This window comes from Hemicordylus capensis, chromosome 8 (genome assembly GCF_027244095.1).
Source record: "Hemicordylus capensis ecotype Gifberg chromosome 8, rHemCap1.1.pri, whole genome shotgun sequence".
Classification (NCBI taxonomy): Eukaryota; Metazoa; Chordata; class Lepidosauria; order Squamata; family Cordylidae; genus Hemicordylus; species Hemicordylus capensis.
The window spans coordinates 28,298,314-28,319,063 of NC_069664.1; the positions used below are offsets into that span (position 1 = coordinate 28,298,314).

Below are 20,750 nucleotides of genomic sequence, written 5' to 3' on the forward strand. Positions count from 1 at the left end.
GTGCTTGAAAACAGCCACAGGGGGACCGGGAGAGCAGTGCTGTAGACATGCTATTCCCCCAGCCCTTTCCCTCCATACAGTCCCCCTGGTTAAATCTGGAACCTTCTGCATCCAGAGTTGGTGCTCTGTCAACCTTTTCACCCTGCTCTGTCTCAGGCAGGGCTGGGAGAGAGACTCCTGCCGGAGAACCACTGCCAGGCAGTGTTGACAATATTGAGTTAGATGCAGTGGCGTTCTTACCCCTGGACTTTGGGGCCAAAGTCCAGCGCCTCCATACTCCCTGGGGCCCCCCAAATCCTCTTGAGTCTGTCCTGGGTGGTGTGGTTGCCTTTGGCCTGCACTGTGCCATGCAGCCGAGTGTGATTATGACCTGTGCCAGGTGCTTTAGAGACAGAGTGGGGAGCGGGGAAAGAAATGTGTGGGATGGGAATACGTTGTGTGTTGAAATGTTTCTGCTAATGCATATTCGCATCAATAGACCTGTTTTATATTCTTGCATTCTTGTGAGTTCAGTTGCTGTTTGTGCCCTCAAGAACCCATGTGTTGAAGATACTCTGTCATGTTGTGTGTGTGTGTGTGTGTGTGTGTGTGTGTGCGTGCGCACGCACGCTTGTTGTGTAGGGGGATGATGCTTAACTAACAGTGTGTGTGTGTGTGTGGGGGGGGGGGTTCTGCTCCAAAGGTCTTTAGGTCCAGACTCCAAAATTACCTAAGATGGACCAAGGGCCTGATTCTGTACAAGGCAGCTTCCTATGTTGCTAAAACTAGATAGATATTTAAATAGATATTCCCCTTCAGGGATGGGACTGTTACTTAGTGGAAGAACATCTGCATGTTTCCATGCCGAAGACCTCAGGTTCAATCCCTGGCAGCCTCTCCAGGTAGGACTGGGAGAGCCTCCTGCCTACAGCCTTGGCAAGCTGCTGCCAGTCAGTATAGACAATATCAAGCTAGATGGATCAATGACTCGGTATAAGGCAGCTGCCCCTGTTCCTGCGTTAAGCCCCCTGACTCCTATGCAATGGTCCCGATCCAGCTGTCCATCCTCTGCAGCTGCGATAACTCATTTAACATCTTGTCTAGCCCTTCCTGAACCCTGTATGATTTCATGTGAAGCTCATCAGCTAATTCACCTGTGCAGGTGTCTACAGATACACTTTGAATTTTGCCTTCAGATGCACTTTGATTCGGGGCAAAATCTGGGGACAATTGTACCCTGTGCTTTTGTGGCACCTGCTTCAGCTGGAGTACTGCTTCCCTTGGAAAGATGGTGCTGTTGTGTGGGATGAGCTCCATACAGACAATCCATCTTGGCTAGGTTTGGGCTACCAGCCACGATCAATGGGACACTGATGAAAGGTCCCATTAAAAAAAGGGATGCTAGAGTTTCCGCAGCATAAGACGCGTTGATTGCTGCGTCTGTCACCAACTTCCACTTCTCCCTACCCCACCCCATGCTGTCTAGACATGCCTTGAATAGAGCAAAATGACAGAAGGCTTAGAGTGCCAGTGGCTGACTGATACGTGAGTCACACAGCACTGTTGACAAAGGTCTGGTCTCTGCACGTGTGTGGGGAGAAAAATAAGAAGGGGCAGGTCTCTCTCCGAAGGAGCCCTGAGCAATGGCTGAGGATGCAGAAATGCCTTTTCAGTCCTACTCCCCAACACAAATATTTGGCATACCTCACCTGGGCCAGAAAGCAGAAGATGACCTGCATGGGATTCTCCATTCTTCAAGAGCAGGTTTCAAGTCTTGAGGGCTTCCTAGAGGCATCTCATTGGTCACTGTCGGAAGCCGAATACAGTCACCTGGTTCTATCCAGCAAGACTCTTCTTCTGTGCTTAGGATTGGTGCATTTGCCAAGGAACAGACCAAATCCCCATAAGCCTTCTCATGTGCAAACTGACTCTGTAAAAAAAGCCTCCCTGAAACTTCCTTCTGCTTAGGAACATCTGGTGCCTAAAACAGCATAAAAGCACCCCAGCTTGAAGACCAAGTTACCAATATGTGATTTTATGGAGCTGGGTGGCTACCTGCAATTCTGTTCTACCTTAAGACTTAATGTGGCCTTAAAAGAAACACACTCACACACTACACACACACCCTGCATATTTTTGTCGGTACATCTGAGAACGCAGAACTCCACCATGGAACATTTTTTAATCGCCTCAAGTTCCCCCAAGGCTGTTGTCTTAAGAGATCAGCTCAGCCCGAGAAGCACCAACTGAGCACAGAAAAAAGCCTGGTATATCAAGTCAATAAAGAACATTTTTAAAAACACAACAAAATAATTAATGAACTGCATTTTTCAAAGTTTTGCCCATGCATTGGGAAGGGCATTGGGCTATCAGCCTTTGTGCTAGTCAGGAAACCTTCAGGCAACATGTGAAATCTGACAAGTGCAGAGCAAGAATCCCCCTGGAGTAAAAGGCCTCGGATTCATGAAGAGCTTCTAGGTACCTGGGCGTTCTGATAAATGAGTGTGTCATTTATGGGGGAGGAAACAGCAACCCTGGGTGTGTGTGTCCACAGTCCATTGTAATGATCACAAGTCAAGTATAGGTGGCTGAAGAGTTTGGGAACTGGGGGTGTTGTGTTTTGGCTGTGGCCACATAACGGGCACAAGCATTATGCAAACATAGAAAGCAACCTTATATAGAATAAGGCCATTGGTCCATCTAGCTCAGTAATGAGCTACTACCCTGTCTGGCAACATCTACCCTGTAGCACCGGGTGGATCTCTAAGGTTTCAGGTAGGTTTCCCCCACCCCTACCCGGAGATGCTGCCAGGGAGTGAACCTAGGAGGACCTTCTGCATGCAAAGCAGATACTCTACTAAAGCAGAGCTATGACCTCGTCCCCTAAGGCAGCGGTACTCAGACTTGGGTCCCCAGATGGTGTTGGACTACAACTCCCATCATCCTCAGGGATGATGGGAATTGTCGTCCAAAAACTTCCCTGAACCAGTCTCTCCAAGTCTGAGAACTCTTGTCCTAAGGAAATATCTTACAGTTCTCACACGGAGTCACAGATCCAAATACAAACTAAGGCAGACTCTGCTCAGCAAAGGTGACAATTCATGCTTGCTACAAGATGGTCATTCATTGTGGAGGGTGGATGAAGGCCTTTTCTCTCACCACTAGAACTGCCCTTTCCTTTTTCAGAAAAGGAAAGCATATAGGATTTCCTATTGTTTCCTCCTTCAGCAAAACAAGATGAGTGTTAAGGTGCAGCTCTTCAAAGAATCACACGGTAAAAGAAAACGGCTCTTAAGAAGTGGCTCAGTTCCCATTATTTCAGTTTCTAGTCCTCATGGAGGAGCCTGACTTTGCACAGTTTTGAAGTTTCATCAGGGTCTGGTGTCCCCACACTCTCCGCCTCTCTCTCCCTTGCTCTTTTGTTTGTTATATTTCTGATAACACAATCCCTAGGCTCATTTCTGATTCTTTGCACCAGTTTTCACTGACCTACCTATAACTAGCGTCATGTATCTTACGCTCTCCAACAAACCCAGCCCATACCTCAGAAAAGGTCACTCCACACCTGTTGTCACCAGGTAACTATTTTAGAAACAGGCAGTAAAACTGGTTGCTGCCTCTTAATGCACATTATTTTATTTTTTAAAAAAAGAAGTGACATATAAGCAGCTCTTCATTCCCGAACCTGGTTAGACAAGAATGTGTCTGGGCGTTGGCTGCCTTTCATAATTCACCATACAGCTGGATCTCTTGATGCCTTTTGTAACATCTCTTGCTCTCTCTCTCTTCCACTCTCTCTCTGGCTCTGCCCACTAAAATCCAGGTGTCTCTCTTCTCCTCCCCATCTCCCAGGTGTGGCATTTAGGTAGAGCGTTTCCTGCCTTCCTCTTCCATTCCTTGCTGGGATAACAGCCAGCAAGGTTGCCTGCTTCCAAGAAAAGACAAACGGTGTCCCCAATCTGACGCCTTCCTGAAGGGAGCGAGCTAAGTTGTGGGGCCGAAAGCAAAGAGTGGAGAGAAGGCTGCAGAATGGAGACAGCAAGGGCCAATGGGACCACCGGGAAGCAGGAGGACATGAAGACTCCCACATCCCCCAAGAAGGAGGCAGAAAACGGGAAGAAATCAACCAGCCCAAACAGGGGGGAGAAAGACGCCAACAAGAACAACACCAGTTCCTCTCTGGAGACAAGTCAGGTCAAAAATTCGATTTACTCTGGGAGTGACTGGAAGAGGCCAATAATCCAGTTTGTTGAATCGGCTGACGAGAAGAGGTCAACCTACTTCAATATGGATTCAGGGGAGGTCAAGAAGCCCAGTTTCCCCTCTGTGCAGTTAGGGGAAACTCGGAGGACCCAGCTCTCTTTCCCCGAGAGAGGGGAGCTGAGGAAAACCATGTTTGCCATGGACACCAAGAAAGCCTTCATCAATGAAGGGGATGCAAAGAAGCCCTTGTTTTCCAGTGGGCAGATTGGGGATCTAAGGAAACCCACAGTGTCCCTTGGGGAATCCGGAGAAGACAAGAGATCCAACTATAATAGAGTCAGCAGAGGGTCTGCTTCAAGACCCCGGCTGCCTATGGAAGAAATCCTTTGTGATTCCTGTGTTGACAACAAGCAGAAGGCTGTGAAGTGCTGCCTGGTGTGTCAAACTAACTTCTGCGAGATCCACTTGAAGCCTCACTTAGAAGGGGCTGCGTTCCGAGATCACCAGCTCCTGGATCCCATCAAGGACTTTGAAGCTAGGAAATGCCTCGTGCATGGCAAGACGATGGAGCTCTTCTGCCAGACTGATCAGGTCTGCATCTGTTATCTCTGCATGTTCCAGGAGCACAAGAATCACACTACAGTAACAGTAGAGGTCGAGAAGTCTGGCAAAGAGGTAAGATTCTGTTTCTGCAGATTACTAAACCCTTACTCTCTCCACATCAGTGTCCAGAAGGAGGCCTCTCCATCCAAACTGTCCCATTTCCAGCAGACCTTTGCATGGAGAGTTGGTCTTGCATTAGTGAGCATGAATTGTCCCTTTTGCTGAGCAGGGTCTGCCCCGGTTGGCACTGGGATGGCTGACTATGTTCTGTGTTTCTCTGTTACTATGCCAAATGACATCAACACTATATGATTTCTCTAACTTTCCATTTCTGGTCACTGCAATGAGCTGGTTCGCAGATGCATGGGCATTATGTGACTTCTCATTGTTTGGTCTCTCAACATACAATGCCTTGTACCTGAATGTGCAAACATGTCATTTTAGGATAAGTTTTGAAAATTCTGTTTCTGGTTGATGCCGCAGTAGCCCAATGATGATCCTGCATGTGTGAATTGATCCCTAATTGTCAAGAGGAAAGACAATCAGGGATCACATACCTTTACAAGAGAAGCGCAATGTAAATCTCAAAGCAGTTATATGTTAAAAAAAATGAATTTCTGGATCTTCGTGACAGTTGGCAGTCAGGAATGATGTGGAGAGCTGGATGATTGATGAGTTCTGGATGTGTTGTAAGAGTGTGTGTCTGTGGGAGCTGAGGAAGAAGATGGGGTACTGGTTGGTGTGCATGGAGATATGGAAGGCGTAGAGAGAAGGATGGAAGATGTGTTATACATTGTTGTCGAATTGACATTCCTGGGGCATGTCTGCAAGGATCTCCAGAAGTGTTGCACTGCAATTCTAGATTGTGTTACAGAATAGCTGGATGCAAATAGCACCTAGTAAATTACAAGGTGGAGGTAATTGCTGGGTCAGAATGGATGGATTTCCTCAAGGAGAGGGAGAGGGGCTGCAAGAAAGGGATGTGAGTGGGTCAGGCTTTGTAATCACCAGAGAAGGTGATTACAGGCCAAGGAGGAAAAAGATCATGTACCTTTGTTAGACAACTTCGTTGTGGCAAGCACAATGTATCATAACTTCATGCTTCAGGGTGAATAAAGCTGTACTCACCAGACAGGAATTTCACCTTCGATTGGGCTTGCAATTTTTTTCCCCTTTTGGCTGTTTCCCTTAGAGGGGCACTTTTACTTCAGAAAAAGTCAAGAAATTGAGGGAAATGTGGACATATGCAAAAGTGTTGTGTGAGCATTTCGCTGTATTAAATCAGTGAATGGCCTTGATTTAGGTCAGACGGAAGGCCTTTACTAGATATGATCAGCAGCCACACAACACCACCACACATTTTCACTTGGCCTCCCATCCCCTTGCCTTTACCTTTTCTTTTAATCCCCTTCCACTTTGAGCGTATGCATGCTTATTTCCTTATAGGTTTCTCTTTTTGGTTTCCATTTTTTGCTCAACACCTTGGTTTTGGTGGTGCTCAGTGGCCACATTTGTAAACTTGTTGGTTAGCATCTCCTCCCCGCCCACCCCACCAAGATTTTCAGCTTCCAGGTAGTATTTTATAGGAAGCCCTATTGGTTTGTCTTGTGTTATAACAATGACAAATTTCTTCCTTCCTTTCCCTGAAAGGGGGACTTTTACTCTAGAAGAGGCAAAGAATTATGGGGAAACCAACTGAGCCCCACCCCAATCTCTCTCTGTGGTATGTTTGTTGTTCCCAACTAAGGACAGCTTCAGGGATTATGAAGTTTCAAGATGTCAATGGCCCTAAAGAAAGGTCATTAAAACATAGCCAGGCCAGGCCAGTCAAAAGATGGTCAGGGGTGACCTTAACAAGATGTGTGAGTGTGTCTGTCTCGGTGTGTGTACACTATAGGCTCAAACCAGTAGTCTACCAAGGTCAGTATCAGCACCTCTGATGAGTAGCAGCCACCACAAGGTTCTGCAAGGACTTCTGGGAATCTGTGGCTGAACATAGCAGAGCAGGCATCCAGAAATGGCGTTATGTTCTGACATGTTTTATGGGAACTTCTGGCAATTGTTTTGCAATTGAAAATCCAGCCATTCTGTCCTTGGGTAGATTCGAACGAATATTCTCCCCACGCAGCAAGGCAATAGGGGAGACAGGATTTTCCGGGCATTTTAGAAATCCTTAGGAGGATAACTTGGAGGGGAGGCCTCTCTCCTTTCCCTCCCATGAGCTGAAAGGGCCATACAATTCGGTGGCAGAGCACATGTTTTGAATGCAGATGTGGTCAGTCTCCAGGGAAAAGTATCTCAGGCTGTTGGGCTGGTGGTAAGGAGACCTCTCTCTGCACCTGAGACAGTGTGGAATTGCTGCCAGTCAGAACAGACAATCCTAGGCGAGAGGGATCAATGCTCTTACTCAGACGAAGGCATTTGCTCAGTTGCTTCTAAGAGTTCCACCATTTTGCTGTTTTATGAAGACAACTGACTGCAGCCTCATTAATGCTGAATGCAGCAACCTTTGCTACTTCTCCCTCTTCCCTGCTCCTCTGGTTTGCTTCTTTAGTAGCTTAATTTATTCCCTGTCTCCCCATCTTGGTGGCTGGCACCAGCTGAGATCGCTCTAGGGCATGGGTATCCTCTCAGCCCTCATGGAGTTTTTGTCTAGACTCTCTACCCCCCAAACTTGCTTCCCTTTTTGTGATGCCAGATTAAGTATTAGGTTCAGTTCATGCTGTAGAAGAGAGACCCAACTAGTCCCACAACACTAGGCCCTTTCCATACTGGGGTGATTCCTGGAGAGAACCTGATTCGCTTCTTGGGCCAGCCAGGATCTTTGAAGGTTCTGTGCCCAAATACATTTTGAACATGGTGGTTGTCCTCATCAGTTGACTGTAGTACGTAGAGGCCATCTTCCAATTTGTAGAGGGAAGTAAGATAATGCATAGAGCAAGGGCACAGAGAGATGAGGATATCTATCTATCTATCTATCTATCCATCTTTTTAAACTGTCCTTCATCCTAAGACCCCAGGGCAGTTAACAAGAAGATAAAAAGGATCATAACATTTCAATAAAAACAGCCTGAAACACACACACACACACACACACACACACACACACACACAGAGCGCTACATGAAAAGAGAGCCAGAGGCCACTCATTGGCCAAAAGCCTGGATAATGGTTCACGTTCCTCCGAAAGGCTGGGAGAGAGGGAGCCATGCAGATCTTAACTGCAAGTGGGTTCTACAGCCTGGGGCAATCACTGAAAAGGCCCTGTCCCACATGGCCAACCAATGAGCCTCAGTAGGGTCCTGATTCACCCCTAAACCTTTTCAATCAGTTTCACTGAAGCATAGCTGTAAGCATAATGTCTCTCCCTTCACACACCATTTGCTAATGTTTCAGAAACAAAAATAGGCCTGTGCTCCCATGTCTCACACCCAGACTGTCTCCCACCGGCTTAAAGGCCAGAAGGCTGTTTTATAAAAAAATGTTACACAGAACTGCATAACTGGACTCAGAGCAGTTGTCCACAGTCAGGATATACCTCTGCGGCTGCAGTGTGCAAAATGGCAGACCGCGTGTACCATGGTGGCTTCAGCACACGTGCGTGCCTGCATTTCCAGGCATGTGCCCCAGTGACAAGAGACACAGGGCTGTTGTCAGGGTTCTCCAGCCCTGAGCAGCCGCCAAGGTCCTCCTGCATCCCTGAGACCCCTGTCTTTGCCCCGGGCCTTTGGGTCGCAGTGGTGGAACAGCTTTCTCAGGGCCATCCCAGGTAGTAGGAGACTGACCCACTCAGGAGGGAAGTTTGCTGAGGATCCTGGACCTGAAAATGTGTCTAATCCCCATTCTGAGACTGAACTTCTAGAGACTCTGGATAGAGAGCAGAAGTTCAGAACTGAGAAGGGCTGACTCCTCCAGGAACCCACACGAACAACATTTCAACAAGGAAATAGGGGCACAGCTCTTGGGATGAGCCCATAAACCATGGGTCGAGCATGTGTAGGCAGAACATGTCAGGTTTAATCCTTGGTGTCTCCAGGTGGGTCTGGGAATGCCCCGTCTCTGCTTGGAACCCTGGAAAGGCGCTGAGAGTCAATGTAGGCTGTGCTGAGCTAGCTGGATCAGTGGTCTGACTCAATAGAAAGCAGCTTCCAATGATTCAGACAAGGTTAAAATAGGGACAGTTATTTGATAGGCACTATTGGAGCATATGGGAAAATATTGGAGCACCCTGGAAAAAAGGAGCGATATATTTTATGACGATTCTTCATGAGGGCTAAAAACCTTTTTTTAAAATCGATGGGCATTCTCAAGAATCTAAAAGCTGAAACACTGAAGTGCTTGTAAGTTAGCACCATTCCCCCCCACCCCCATTTAGAGGCCTTCTCGGCTTTTGTTCCAAAAGTGTGTGTGTAGGCAGTGACTCAGAAGGACAAGCTGCAACTTGGTTTGCTGAAATTAACTGGCAATCCCTTGACCTAATTCTGAAAGCTAATATGGGCATAGATTGGAATGTGTTTTTGGTAGTCACGTGTTCACTGCAGGTTGAAGAAAAGGCTTGGTAACAGGCATTTGTGCAAAATCCTACACAAGTTCATGAATTAGTGTCACACAGGCACTGTAACCTGTAGCCTAGCCAGCATCGAGAAGGATTAATACTGCTAAATCCCAGCCAAGAGTTCAAAGACACACAGAAATTAATCCAATCCAGTGAAAATCCAGACTCCGTAAGCCCCCCATGCTCTGAAAACCATGAGACTTGAACTCAGGTCTCCCCAGTCCTGTTCTGATGCTCTAACCACTGTACCACAGTTGCTCTCTTAGCTGTGTATTCACAGATACAAAGATCTCCAGCCATTTATGATGCTCACATGCTAAACGTTGTCAATTTCTGCAAACGATTAGCACAGATGGTGTAAAATTGGGCTACAGGAATCTTCGGATTGGGTGAAAAAATTATGATTTCTATCCTTAAAAAGCATTGGGGGTGGGAGTGGGGAGAGGGGAATCTTTTCCCCTTTTATCCTTCATGCACACTGAAGGAAAGATAAAAAAGGCAGAGATGTCACCTTGATTTGTGTTAAAATTGTGTTCCAGTCAAACAGCCTCTTCTCTTCTTCCTTTCCAGTGGAGTAGCCTTTAGCAGCGAGAAGCAAAACCTCTCTGGATTTCCCGCCTTCCAAGTTTAGCCCAAAATGTAGGATTTGAGCAGGATTAGATGAATTTTTCAGCTCCATCGTTCTAATGTCAGAGGCGGCCCTACAATACTGCAAGGTGCCGTGCTGCTGATCACATTATCCTTACAGCTGCTTGCCTTCTGTTCTTTCTTCTCCTTCTCCCTTGAATTACTTTTCTAACCTTCCCTTAAGTCTGCCAGTCTTTCAGGTCTGCAAATTTAAAGAAACAGCACAGGAAAAAAATAAATAAAAGTGAAAAGCTAAGTCCATTACATGGGGGGATAGATTAGGGGTTAGAATTCTCTTTTGCACACACTCAAAACAGCCCCCCCTGTAGCAAACAACAACAAAAAGATTTTTACAAACAGAATTCCAAAAAGCCTTCAGGGAGTCAAATACATATTTTTAAAAGTTTCTTTCCCCCCTCAGTAGCTTGTTTTTGAAGGCTCTTTCTTCTCTCCTGCCTCCCCTCCTTTAAAAACCAAACCAAACCCCAGATAAAACATCAGAAAAATATCTGGAAACCACAGACCTGTAAATAACAAAGAAATGGCAGCCCAGCCCTCATCTGATGTCAGATCTCATCTGATGGAGGAAGCTTTGATTTTTCATTTCTTTTTAAATCTGTGTGTGTGGTTTTCTGCCTTTCCTTCTGTGGAGCTTAATGAAGTGCCTTAGAAGAGCCATCAGTGACTGGAATTGGGTGTTTCTAATTTAAACAAAATGGCTTGCAGATGAAAACCTGTTCAAAGAACTTCGCCAGCCTTTGAGAGATGCCCTTTGGAGAGGGCCTGGGGAGTTCCCCCGAGGTGTGCTGGAGACTCGTGTTTTGTTCCATGCTTTCTTCTGGACTGCAAACAAGACTGGATACTGGTGGGTACTGGACAGATAGAATTTCACCCCTTCTTGGTGAAATAATATTAATAATAACTTCCTTTACTGGGAACAGCCTATATTCTGCAACGATATCTATAATAACAGCAACAATATTGACGATAAAATTCTGGCATCCCAGGTCCTTGGGAAGGACTCGACGTCTGGATAAAACAAACCAGTCAATAACACCTGCCTGACTGTGTAAACAATAATAATAGGCTGGCATGATACCCAAGTCTAACAGGGATGGAAGACTGCTGTTGTGTGGACACGGAAGCAGCAGTGCCATTGTTTGCAGCTGATGGTTGAGTACATGCATCCCCGTGGTTTCTGCCATTGTGGTGAGTGAGAGAAGTCCCCAGTTGCAGGGAAGTAACAGCAGGAGAGAGGGCATGCCCTCAACTCCTGCCTGTGGCTTGCAGCGGCATCTGGTGGGCCACTGTGGGAAACAGGATGCTGGACTAGATGGGCCTCCTTGGGCCTGATCCAGCAGGGCTGTTCTTATGTTCTTATGTTCTTAAGTCATGGGGATGCTGATCTTAGGCCAGGCACTCTCTCTTAGCCTGACCTGCTTGTGAGAATACAGTGGAAAAATCCTCCCTATGACATCTTGAGCTCCTTAAAAGAGGGGCAGAGCAATCATGTGAGCTGTAATTATGATAATAGGTGGTGCTTTCCTGAGTTCCAGAGGCAACATGACAGGTCCCTGCCCTGAGAAGGTTGCAGTGGGGGTGGGGGGAGACATCAAATGTAGGGGAGGGCCGAGGAAAGGCAAGAAAGGTAACGTGGCAATAGATACATACGTTATGTTTGGGTTGGGGATGAGGACTAAGGGGGAGAAGCTAGCAGCTTCACAGAAAATGTGGATTTGATTGAGCAGGGACTAGGAGAAGAAGTGCAGGAGCTGTGGATGGAGGAGGTATAAGGAGGTGGCAATTAAATGAAAATTGGATAGATTTTCTAATTGGGCAGGGGTGGGTCAGTTGCTCTTGGCCATTCCAGATGAAGGTGGAATGTTGAACTAAACATGTTTAGACTAAGTGGCATAGATACTTCAAGTAGATAAGTGGCTCATTTGCCAGACATCAGATCAACCTGGTGTCTATAGTTAACCAGACGAACATCCTGATCCGGATGGATCAGACCAAAGTTCTGTTTAGTCCAGCTCTTTTTCACAGCAGTCAACCGGATTCCTTTGGGAAGCCCAGCAGTGGGCAAATGTCCCTCTTAATAATCCTGATTTAAGCCCTTGGTTTTGAAATGTTTGGGTATTTGGGGGGGAAGGGAACCCCAAAGACACCTGGATGTTGCCCTGGCCCCTCCCATTGACCTAGAACAGCTGCTCTTAATTAGCACGTTGAGCCTCACCAATGTTGCAACCTTCCCTGAGGTCCCTATTGGAGGGCAAGGTAAGGCTCTGAATGCCTGCAACACAACATAGCAGTAGGCCGCTGGAACCAGTCAAGCAGATCACCAAGGGATGGGAAGTAGGTTCTGGGGAGGGAGAAAGTAGGCTCATCCACACAACCGCCTGGAGGAACACCAGCCAGGGTAAGAGAGCCAGGCAAGTTCCCAATCCGCACTCATGTGAAATCAAAAAGCACAGCAGGAGGAGGGGAGGGTGATCATGTGGGAGGCGGGAGCTGGGTAAGAGGGGTGTGTTCAACCACATCCTGCCCCCAGCACTTTACTGAGCATAGACAAAAAGTCATCCTTTCCAGCTCCTGTATCCCATATGTTCACTGCCCAGGGGCGTAGCTAGGGGAGAGGGGGGCCGTGTTTGCTCCTCTGCCCAGCAGCCCCTCAGAGTGAGGGAGATAATGAAGAAAATAGAGAGTAGTGGAGCTGGGGGGGGGGCCTCAGGAGCTGGGGGGGCTGGGTTCTTTGATCCCATTATAGCTACACCCCTGTCACTGTCCCCTCCTCCTACCTTGCTTTTTGAGTTTGCACAACTGTCAATCGTGAGTGCACACAGCTCTCTTACCCTGGCTGGCGACTCCTCCAACCCAGTTTCGGGTCAGACAAAATCACCTAGTGACTTTCTGGAAGGTGTGGTGGACAGGGGTGGCCTTTTATGAAGCCAGATGAGATGGTCACCACAGGTGGCAGATTGCTAGGATGCCTGCAGGGCGGCACAATGCCCCACACCATTGTTGTCAGAGCAGCTCTCTGGGATTGATCTGGCACTGACCAGCTTTGCAAGGAGGAGTGATCCTCCTCATATCTTGCAAAGCTTTCCAGAAGCACAAGGAGAGCAGAGGCGGCCAATGGCCACCACCTTCCTTCCTTCCCACCCCACGCACTACTTTCAAAAGCTTGCAAGGGTCGGCTTTGAAAGGGAGCAGGCCTCCGCCAGAGTCACGGTGGCAAGCAGCATTTGGCCCTGCAGTATTCTCGGGCCAGCCCTAGTTGTGGGATCAGCAGGTAGATGCCAAATAAAGGCCATGTTCCATGGGACATCATGACGAGTTTCTCGTGGTGGCCTCCACCATCCCTGGCACTTCAGTCTCCAATGCCCACTGCAATTAAGGTAGAAAGAAAACCCAAGACAGCAGCCACAATCTAAAAAAAGAAACACAAGAGAGGTACTAGCAACAGTCACTGAAGGGATGCTGTGCTGGGGCTGGATAGGGCCAGTTGCTCTCCCCTTGCTCAGTAAAGAGAACCACCACTTTGAAAAGGTGTCTCTTTGCTCAGTTAGCTCAATTGTCTGCCCCTTCAGTCCCAAAAGGCTTTGTGCAGGTAATAGTTCATTGAAACATGTGTAAAACAAGATGATAAAAAGCAGGGCACTGTTCCACAAGCCCCCAGCCCTGTTTGCTGGCCAACAGCAGCCACCCCAAACACACAGGTTTTGCAAGGCTTAGGGATGATGCGACTTGGCTGTTCCCCCGAGGAAGGGTGTGCTCCTCCACTGGGAGGGCGCCTCGCCCAATTCCCACGATGTGTCTAGAGTGTGGCAAGAGAGTAGCCGATGGCAGGGCAGGCATGCAGCTCTCTCCCTGCCGTTGGGAGCCTTGATCTTCCAAGCTTCTAGGCTACCTAGAGAGAACCTTTCCCATCTCCCTGTGCAGCTATGTACCCACTATTCAGATGGGCAGTATCGGCATTCAGTCACCCAAGCTAAGCCATGAGATCAGGGCTCCTCCTCACATGTGCCCAGTAGCTGAATGTGGTGCATGTGTGGTAGATATTGGGCTGGTTCTCGCGATCAGAAGCCAGGACCCAAGAGCAGCCGTCCATATTCCTGAGAAATGGTTGTGTGACAGCAGACATGGAGCGAGGTGATTGTGTGTGCTAGCTGCAATCTGGGCAGGATATGGGGCAGGACGTGCTTCTCCTCCACCCTAGAGACAGGGCTGGGTACACGATCTGGGTGGGCCACTGCTGTCCTACCCAGATCGCAGCTAGCACACCACGAGGCTTTTCTCACAAGCAGCCAAGACTGGGCTTGGCTGCCCGTGGGAACTGCTGGGAGACACATAGATCCCGGCAGCAGCTCTGCAGCAAACCCGGCAAAGAAGCCAGGTGCTTAAATGAGGTGAAGGGAGCCCATTCCATTGATCGTGTGTCAGCACCAGCTGCCTCCAGCCACTGCTGAAGCACTGATGGGCACCCACCACTTGCATGGTACATCATGGGATTTCCAGGGGCTGGGACAACAGGTCCCGGCCTCAGAGCGATCCGTCCCTGCTTTATGCTGCACGAAGCTTGGAGCGTGCTCACATCAAGGCGACAATGATCATCGGGGGGGAAAGGCAAGGCTTGGGAAGCCTTCCCTCCATCCACCCAGTAGGTCGTGTGAATGGCCCCAATCACTTCCCTCTCCTCCTACCTCAAGTTTGCCAACACACAACCACCAGCTCTCAGGAGTGCACACAGGGCTTGGAACTGGGCTGGATGCTTCGGCTTCCGGCCATAAGTACTCTTTACAAGGCTCTCTTGGTCAGCTGGAGATGATGTGGTGGAACAGAGCCATGTAGGATGAAAACTGCATCCATGTAGACATAAGTGAATGCAGACACTAATCTGGTTCTGAACCTGCTGGGCTTAATATGCTTTGCCAGTGAATTCTGGAGATATGCTCTGAAGGATACAATTGTTTTTAGGCCACCTGGACTAAGAAGGTGTCAAACCTGTGCAGGTTGATTTGCCACATTGCACAACGGACTCACACCGTAACTCATGAAGCAAGAATCCTCTTCTGTCATCTTCAGTGCTCCATTCTTGCCCCAGCAGTTGGGTTTGGGCAACACACTTGTTCATGGCTAGATCTGGAATGCATTTGGGTGGATGCCTAGAACTTTCACTGGGCCTTGACAAAAGCTTTTTTGATTCTCTCTTTCATCTCGTTGATTAGTGGTCAGCATTGCGACTTGCTGTGCACACATCAGATGTACGCAATTCACGATAATCATACAAATCAAAACTCTGGCTGATGTCTAGCCTCACCAGCCCTCTGTCATAATGAGCCAGACACAACATCTCCCACCTCAGATTAAGATGGCGGGACTGATTCCGGCTCACATTTTCTATGAGCTTCTGAGGGCACATCTAGGAATGGTTCAAGGGATGGTGAGGCAAGGTCTTTGAAGCTGGGTCTTTGCTGCTGTCTCAAGATTGGGAAGGGACACACCGACCCAGCCTTACTGACCCTCCTTGCTTTGCATAGAGGATGCCAGAGCTGTGCCACAGGCCAACCTCTCAGCTGGCAGCTAATCCAAGGGTCAGAGTCAGGAGGACAAGCCAGGAGTCAGGGATGGGAAACTGGAACCAGAAAAGAAGCTGAGAGCCAGAGAAGACTATTCCAGGCCAAGGTTCAGCCAGAATAGGACGTCATCATAGCCCTTCATGTGGATAAAAGACAGCTTGGGTGGGCAGAGTTATTCTAGTAGCTGAGAAGTAAGCTGGGAAGATTTCTAGTAGTTGGGTGCTTTCAATGGCTACTAGTCTGGTGGCTATATATGCCTCCTCCAGCCTCAGAGGCAAGATGCCTCCAAATCCCAGTTGCTGGGGAGCAGCAGCAGGAGAGAGGGCATGCCTCTTCACCTCTTGCCTGTGGGCTTCCCAGAGGCATCTGGAGGGCCACTGTGTGAAACAGGATGTTGGACTAGATAGGCCTTGGGCCTGATCCAGCAGGGCTGTTCTCATGTTCTCACAGCCTGGAGAGATGCTTTGCCCAGTAGCCTTGGCATTTCACCACAAAGGGCAGCTGTGCGCAGAGCTGGGTCTAGCCAGGTGTAGCCCATCAGCTTCCAGCAACACACCCAAGAAGCATGGGGGTGTCCTCAGTTGTCATGACCTGCATCTTCCAGGTTAAGGGGGGGCACTGACGGTCCCCTCCCCGAACCTTAGAGCTGGAACTGGGGAAATCTGTGCACAGATGTTACAAAAGGGCGGAATGCACACGGACTGTCCAGGAGGGCACAGGCACTGCGGTGGTAGCCTCTCCTTCCAGGCATGCCACTTTCCAACATAAGATTATTCAGCATACCATGTTGAATGAAGGAGGACAATCCCAGGAAGGCTGACTTGAGTTCAAACTGGCGGCAGCAGTGGAGGGGTGTGTGCTCATGCTGCTTCTGCCCACCTCCAAGGCTGTCCCCCTCCTAGGAAAACCCCCTTGCAAACCTCGAGAGCCCTTGACCACAGTCCAGCTACTGAGTGCTAGATGAAGATTGCCAGGAGCTGACCCGGAGGCAGCTCACGTGTCCTTAAGAGCCGCGCTGCAGAGAGGGCTCTACTGGACCAGCTTCGACTCTTGTGTGACCTTGAGAGAGACGAAGGCACACCTGCGTCTTTTGTTCCTGCCCTCTCCATTGTGCCATTCAAAGAACAGAGTCCTCTGTGCTTCAGGAAGTGAAAACTCAGAATTCACAGTGCAGTGCTTGGATGCCGCAGCTCTTGGGCCGGGTAGATGGAGGAGGTGGAGAAGCCCATTTATGGAATGGTGACTGAGCTGCACCCCCTTCTCCTCAGCTCGTTCCTTGGTCGGCGGCTGTGGCCTCCTCCTGATCCGAATGAGGGCTGACTAGATCACCCATTTGGATAATACAAGTCTTTGGGGCCTGGTCCAAAAATTGTACCTGCATTGCCCCCAATTTGTTCCCTGGGAGAATCCACCTGTGTATGTCTGTGTGTGTTTAAAAAAATAACAACTCATGTAAAGAAATGGGGGGCAGGATGTTTTTGCCCCATGCAGCCCCACCAGTTGCGTTCCTCATGTCCTCTTTCAGTTGACTGCATGGTGTGTGAAGTCCTTTGGATTGCACTGCTTATGTTCAAATGTTCCAAGCTGGGGCGGTCTTTCTGCTCCAGGATGGTGGGGCCTCTTAGCATTGCTTGCCCAACCCTTCTTGCCACACAACAAGCTTTTGCTGTCATTTTGCAACCATCATTTCCCCCCTAGCATGACTGACTGGCATTTGGGTGATCTCTTTCTATACATAATCTAGTAAATCATGGGCCTGGGATTGATCTCCCTCCCCTCTTTTGGTTCACCTTAGTCCCCTCTCTCCTTTCCAGCCGTTTCTTCACTCACAGAAATGTACAATATACCAGAGGAGAGCAGAAGGTTCCAAGTTCCCTCCCTGGCTTCTCCAAGATTCCTGCCTGCAACCTTGGAGAAGCCACTACCAGTCTGTGTAGACAATCCTGAGCGAGGTGGACCAAAGGTCTGACTCAGTATATGGCAGCTTCCTATGTCCCTATGTCCTGGTCTCCCCCAAAGAATCCTGGGAATTGCCGTTGGGTTGGGTGGAGAGCAATGCCTGGCTCCCACCTCACAGCACTACAACTCCCAGGAGTCCTTGGTAGGGGCAACAGTGGCTCAAGTTGCCACAAGAATGTCCAAGTTGCACTTCTCTTTGCTCCTTACCCCATTAGCAGCAGCTGTGATGTTCTCCTGATCAGGACCAGAATAACCATATATGAATAATAAGCTGCAGTGTAGGGACCTGGCTGCAGCTGAGGGCATGGCATGTGTCCTCAGTTATTGGGAAAGTTGTTGGTAATAATTTATTTCCAACAACTTCCCCAGTGTGGAGAAAATGTAGCACCTAACAGGGTGTCTGCGTTCTTGGGTCAAAACAGGAGGACACTGGCCATGTATGAGAACATGAAATACTTGTAGCTTGACAGTCCAAGGAGAAAAATCCCATTTGTATGCTACAGAGGAACAACAGGGCAGGAAAGGAGACAGAGAGACATGCGCTGTGCATTTTTGCCTGGCTTTGTTGGGGGTCTCCCGCCCTTTATTTTGAGCCTACTCTTGATTCACTCATTCACTCACTCGATTTCTATACCACCCTTCCAAAAATGGCTCATGGAGGTAAGATATTCCGATATTTACTCCTTCCTTCCCATTTCTTTTTAAAAGAATTACTTCCTCCAGCCCATTAATATGGGAGAAAGCCCATTTCTCCCACCCTGCCCATAAATCACACCTCTTTGGTGCGCTGCATTACCTACCTTGCTGCTCACATTGCTGCCTCCGCCCGCCTTCTTCCCATTATGCCTGCTTGGAATGCACCGGCCGACCGCATCCTTGTGCTCTTTCCCATAAATCTTTGGGCAAAGGCGCCTTGGGATCGTGATGGTTCTGAGATTTGGGCTACCTTAAATTACCTTTGAAATTTTCATTTGCTATTGCGCCGGTTGTCCTACATGGTACCATGGAGATTGATGTTGACACAGCTTCCATCTTCCAAATTGGGAATGAGAACAGATCAAAGGGATTATAGCTTCTACAATGAGTTAGTAACTAAAGGTTTAGAAATCCCCATGGAATCTATCTTGATGACAAGCACCATAAAAAGGCAATTACCTATTACACCCCCCCCCCACCCCATATCTTCATTTACTACATCAGGCAGCTGAGGCGATCGGTACCGGGAGCGGGGGACATGAATGTTCACTGTGATTTTTGACAAGGTTTACACCTCTAGAGATGGGAAATAGGTGATAGCATTGCAATCATTTCAGCTCTCCGTGTGTTATTCTGCTTTTCTGGTCCTGACCATCAGGCCGGCAGTGGTCAAATTTGCAATGGTGTTCAGTTTTAAAAACAGAAAACCTATACCATTGTATTGATGCTGTCAGAGGAATGGAAATGAAAATTGGCAGGAATATCCTCCAAAGATTACTCCATTGAGAGAGAGCAGCAATTTGTTCATTATTCCCCTGACCCTAACCATTTCCTCTGTGCAAATATGACTGCAGCTTTACCTGAATCATTTGTGGGGGTAGGAATAAAGAGAGGGGTGGTAACACAGATAAAGCTGTAACTTCAACAATGCTATTGCCTATGTTTCATCTCGAGTGGGGTAGACAATTGCCAGAAATTACTAGGAACATCCATTTCCTGAGCCAGCACTGATGACCAAAATTTGTGGGCCTGGCTGATGGACAATTTAAAGCCCTGCTGAGACCAGTCGTTGGTAGGCAGCATTTTACCCACCAGTGGTTAAGAGATGGTTAAACTGCAGGTAGGTTCTAGACCGAACCAGGCAGAGGTCAAGATGCAAGGCAGCAGCTTGATCAAGATGGAGGGCAGGCAGTGTCTTCACACCAGAGACTAGTTGCTCAAATGGAGGCGTAATTGCTGAGCCTAGGTCCTGATGGGGCCTGGCAGATGGTGATTGGCCCTTGAGGTCAGCTGACCAGGTAGACAGGTATTGCAATAGGTTGCCAACTCCTCCAGGAATTGGCATCCATTTCCATGTAACTCTTGAAAGCAACTCTGGAGATTGGCTTGATATTGTGATATTGGCCTGATACTGGTAATATCAATGGCTTGATATAGTGAAAAGCAGTGAGAAAAATATTGGGGTCTGGGGTGGGAGGAATCTCCAGAAATGACTTCTGATAGAGTTGGCGAACCAATATTGCATGCTGATGTCGCAGTGTGGATGGCACCTTCAGAGCACTGCGTTCAGCCTGCTGGTCTTGCAGTGATAAAAGAGGTCTCATAAGGTGAGGTCCCGGAGCCTGAGTATTGGGAGCCTTGTCTTGAGATAGAAAGGGCACCTTACACTCCTCAGTTATAGTCCACCTATTGGCTTGGGTGCTTGCTGGTTTTCTCTTTGTAGCCAGCCCACACTTCTGTCTCAGCCAGAAGACAGGTGGAAACAGATCCTGAAAGTTGTTGAAAAGTGGCATATAAATATTTGCCATAGTCATCATAGTTTAAGACAAATCTCCATTATGCATTAAAGCAATTAAAGAAAACCTGGCTTGACTGTCATGGCTTCTCACCCAAATGATTCTTGAGAACTGGTGTGGTCAGAGTGCTGAGAATTTTCTGCTAGGAGTTCATTGGCAACTCTACAGCACCATGAGGGATGCTGAGGTGGCAGTTAAACCAGTTTAATTCGGTAGTAGAGACATGCCTTTCAAGGAACAGCTCCTGTTTCCCATGTGGTAGTAGCTAATATGCCCACAGGTCAAATGGGAGATGCAAGACCACACAAGATTTGGGGCCATGTTCTGTAAAACACTGGAACACAGGGGCATTCTATACCAGGAGTACAGCCAGTGTGGGGTAATGAATGGGGTGGAGGACTTGGACCTAGGTGCAGATCCTCACCCACAAAGCTCATTGGGTGGACGGGCTATCATTTCTCAGGAGAACTCATCTTGCAGGTCTGTGGTATAGTAGTAGTTGTAGTAGTGTTGAGAGGATAAAATAAGATCAAGATTTCTTGCCCTGAGCCCTTGAGATTGGGTGTGAGAGAAATCATAACACTAACAACATTTTAATTTTAAAAAATATTTGTCTACACCAGAGATCAAATGAAGCCGGGTGAATTTCCTCCTGTTTTCATAATAGTTTCAATATATGGAGGAGTGATATTTATCTGCAGTGGGGATTTTATTGTAGGAGAATTATTGTTATCTTTTTTAAAAAAGGGTTAA

General features: G+C 48.1%; 1 protein-coding gene across 1 annotated transcript in view; it reads left to right on the forward strand.

Moving 5' to 3' along the window:
* The first annotated feature begins 4,725 nt into the window (after window positions 1–4,725).
* TRIM29 (tripartite motif containing 29) overlaps window positions 4,726–20,750 on the forward strand; it is a 31,293-nt gene continuing 15,268 nt past the window's right edge. The window contains exon 1 of the mRNA XM_053269987.1: window positions 4,726–4,857. Within this exon, the coding sequence (XP_053125962.1) occupies window positions 4,747–4,857 (111 nt within the window). The 5' untranslated portion in view covers window positions 4,726–4,746. The remainder of the gene's footprint in view (window positions 4,858–20,750) is intronic.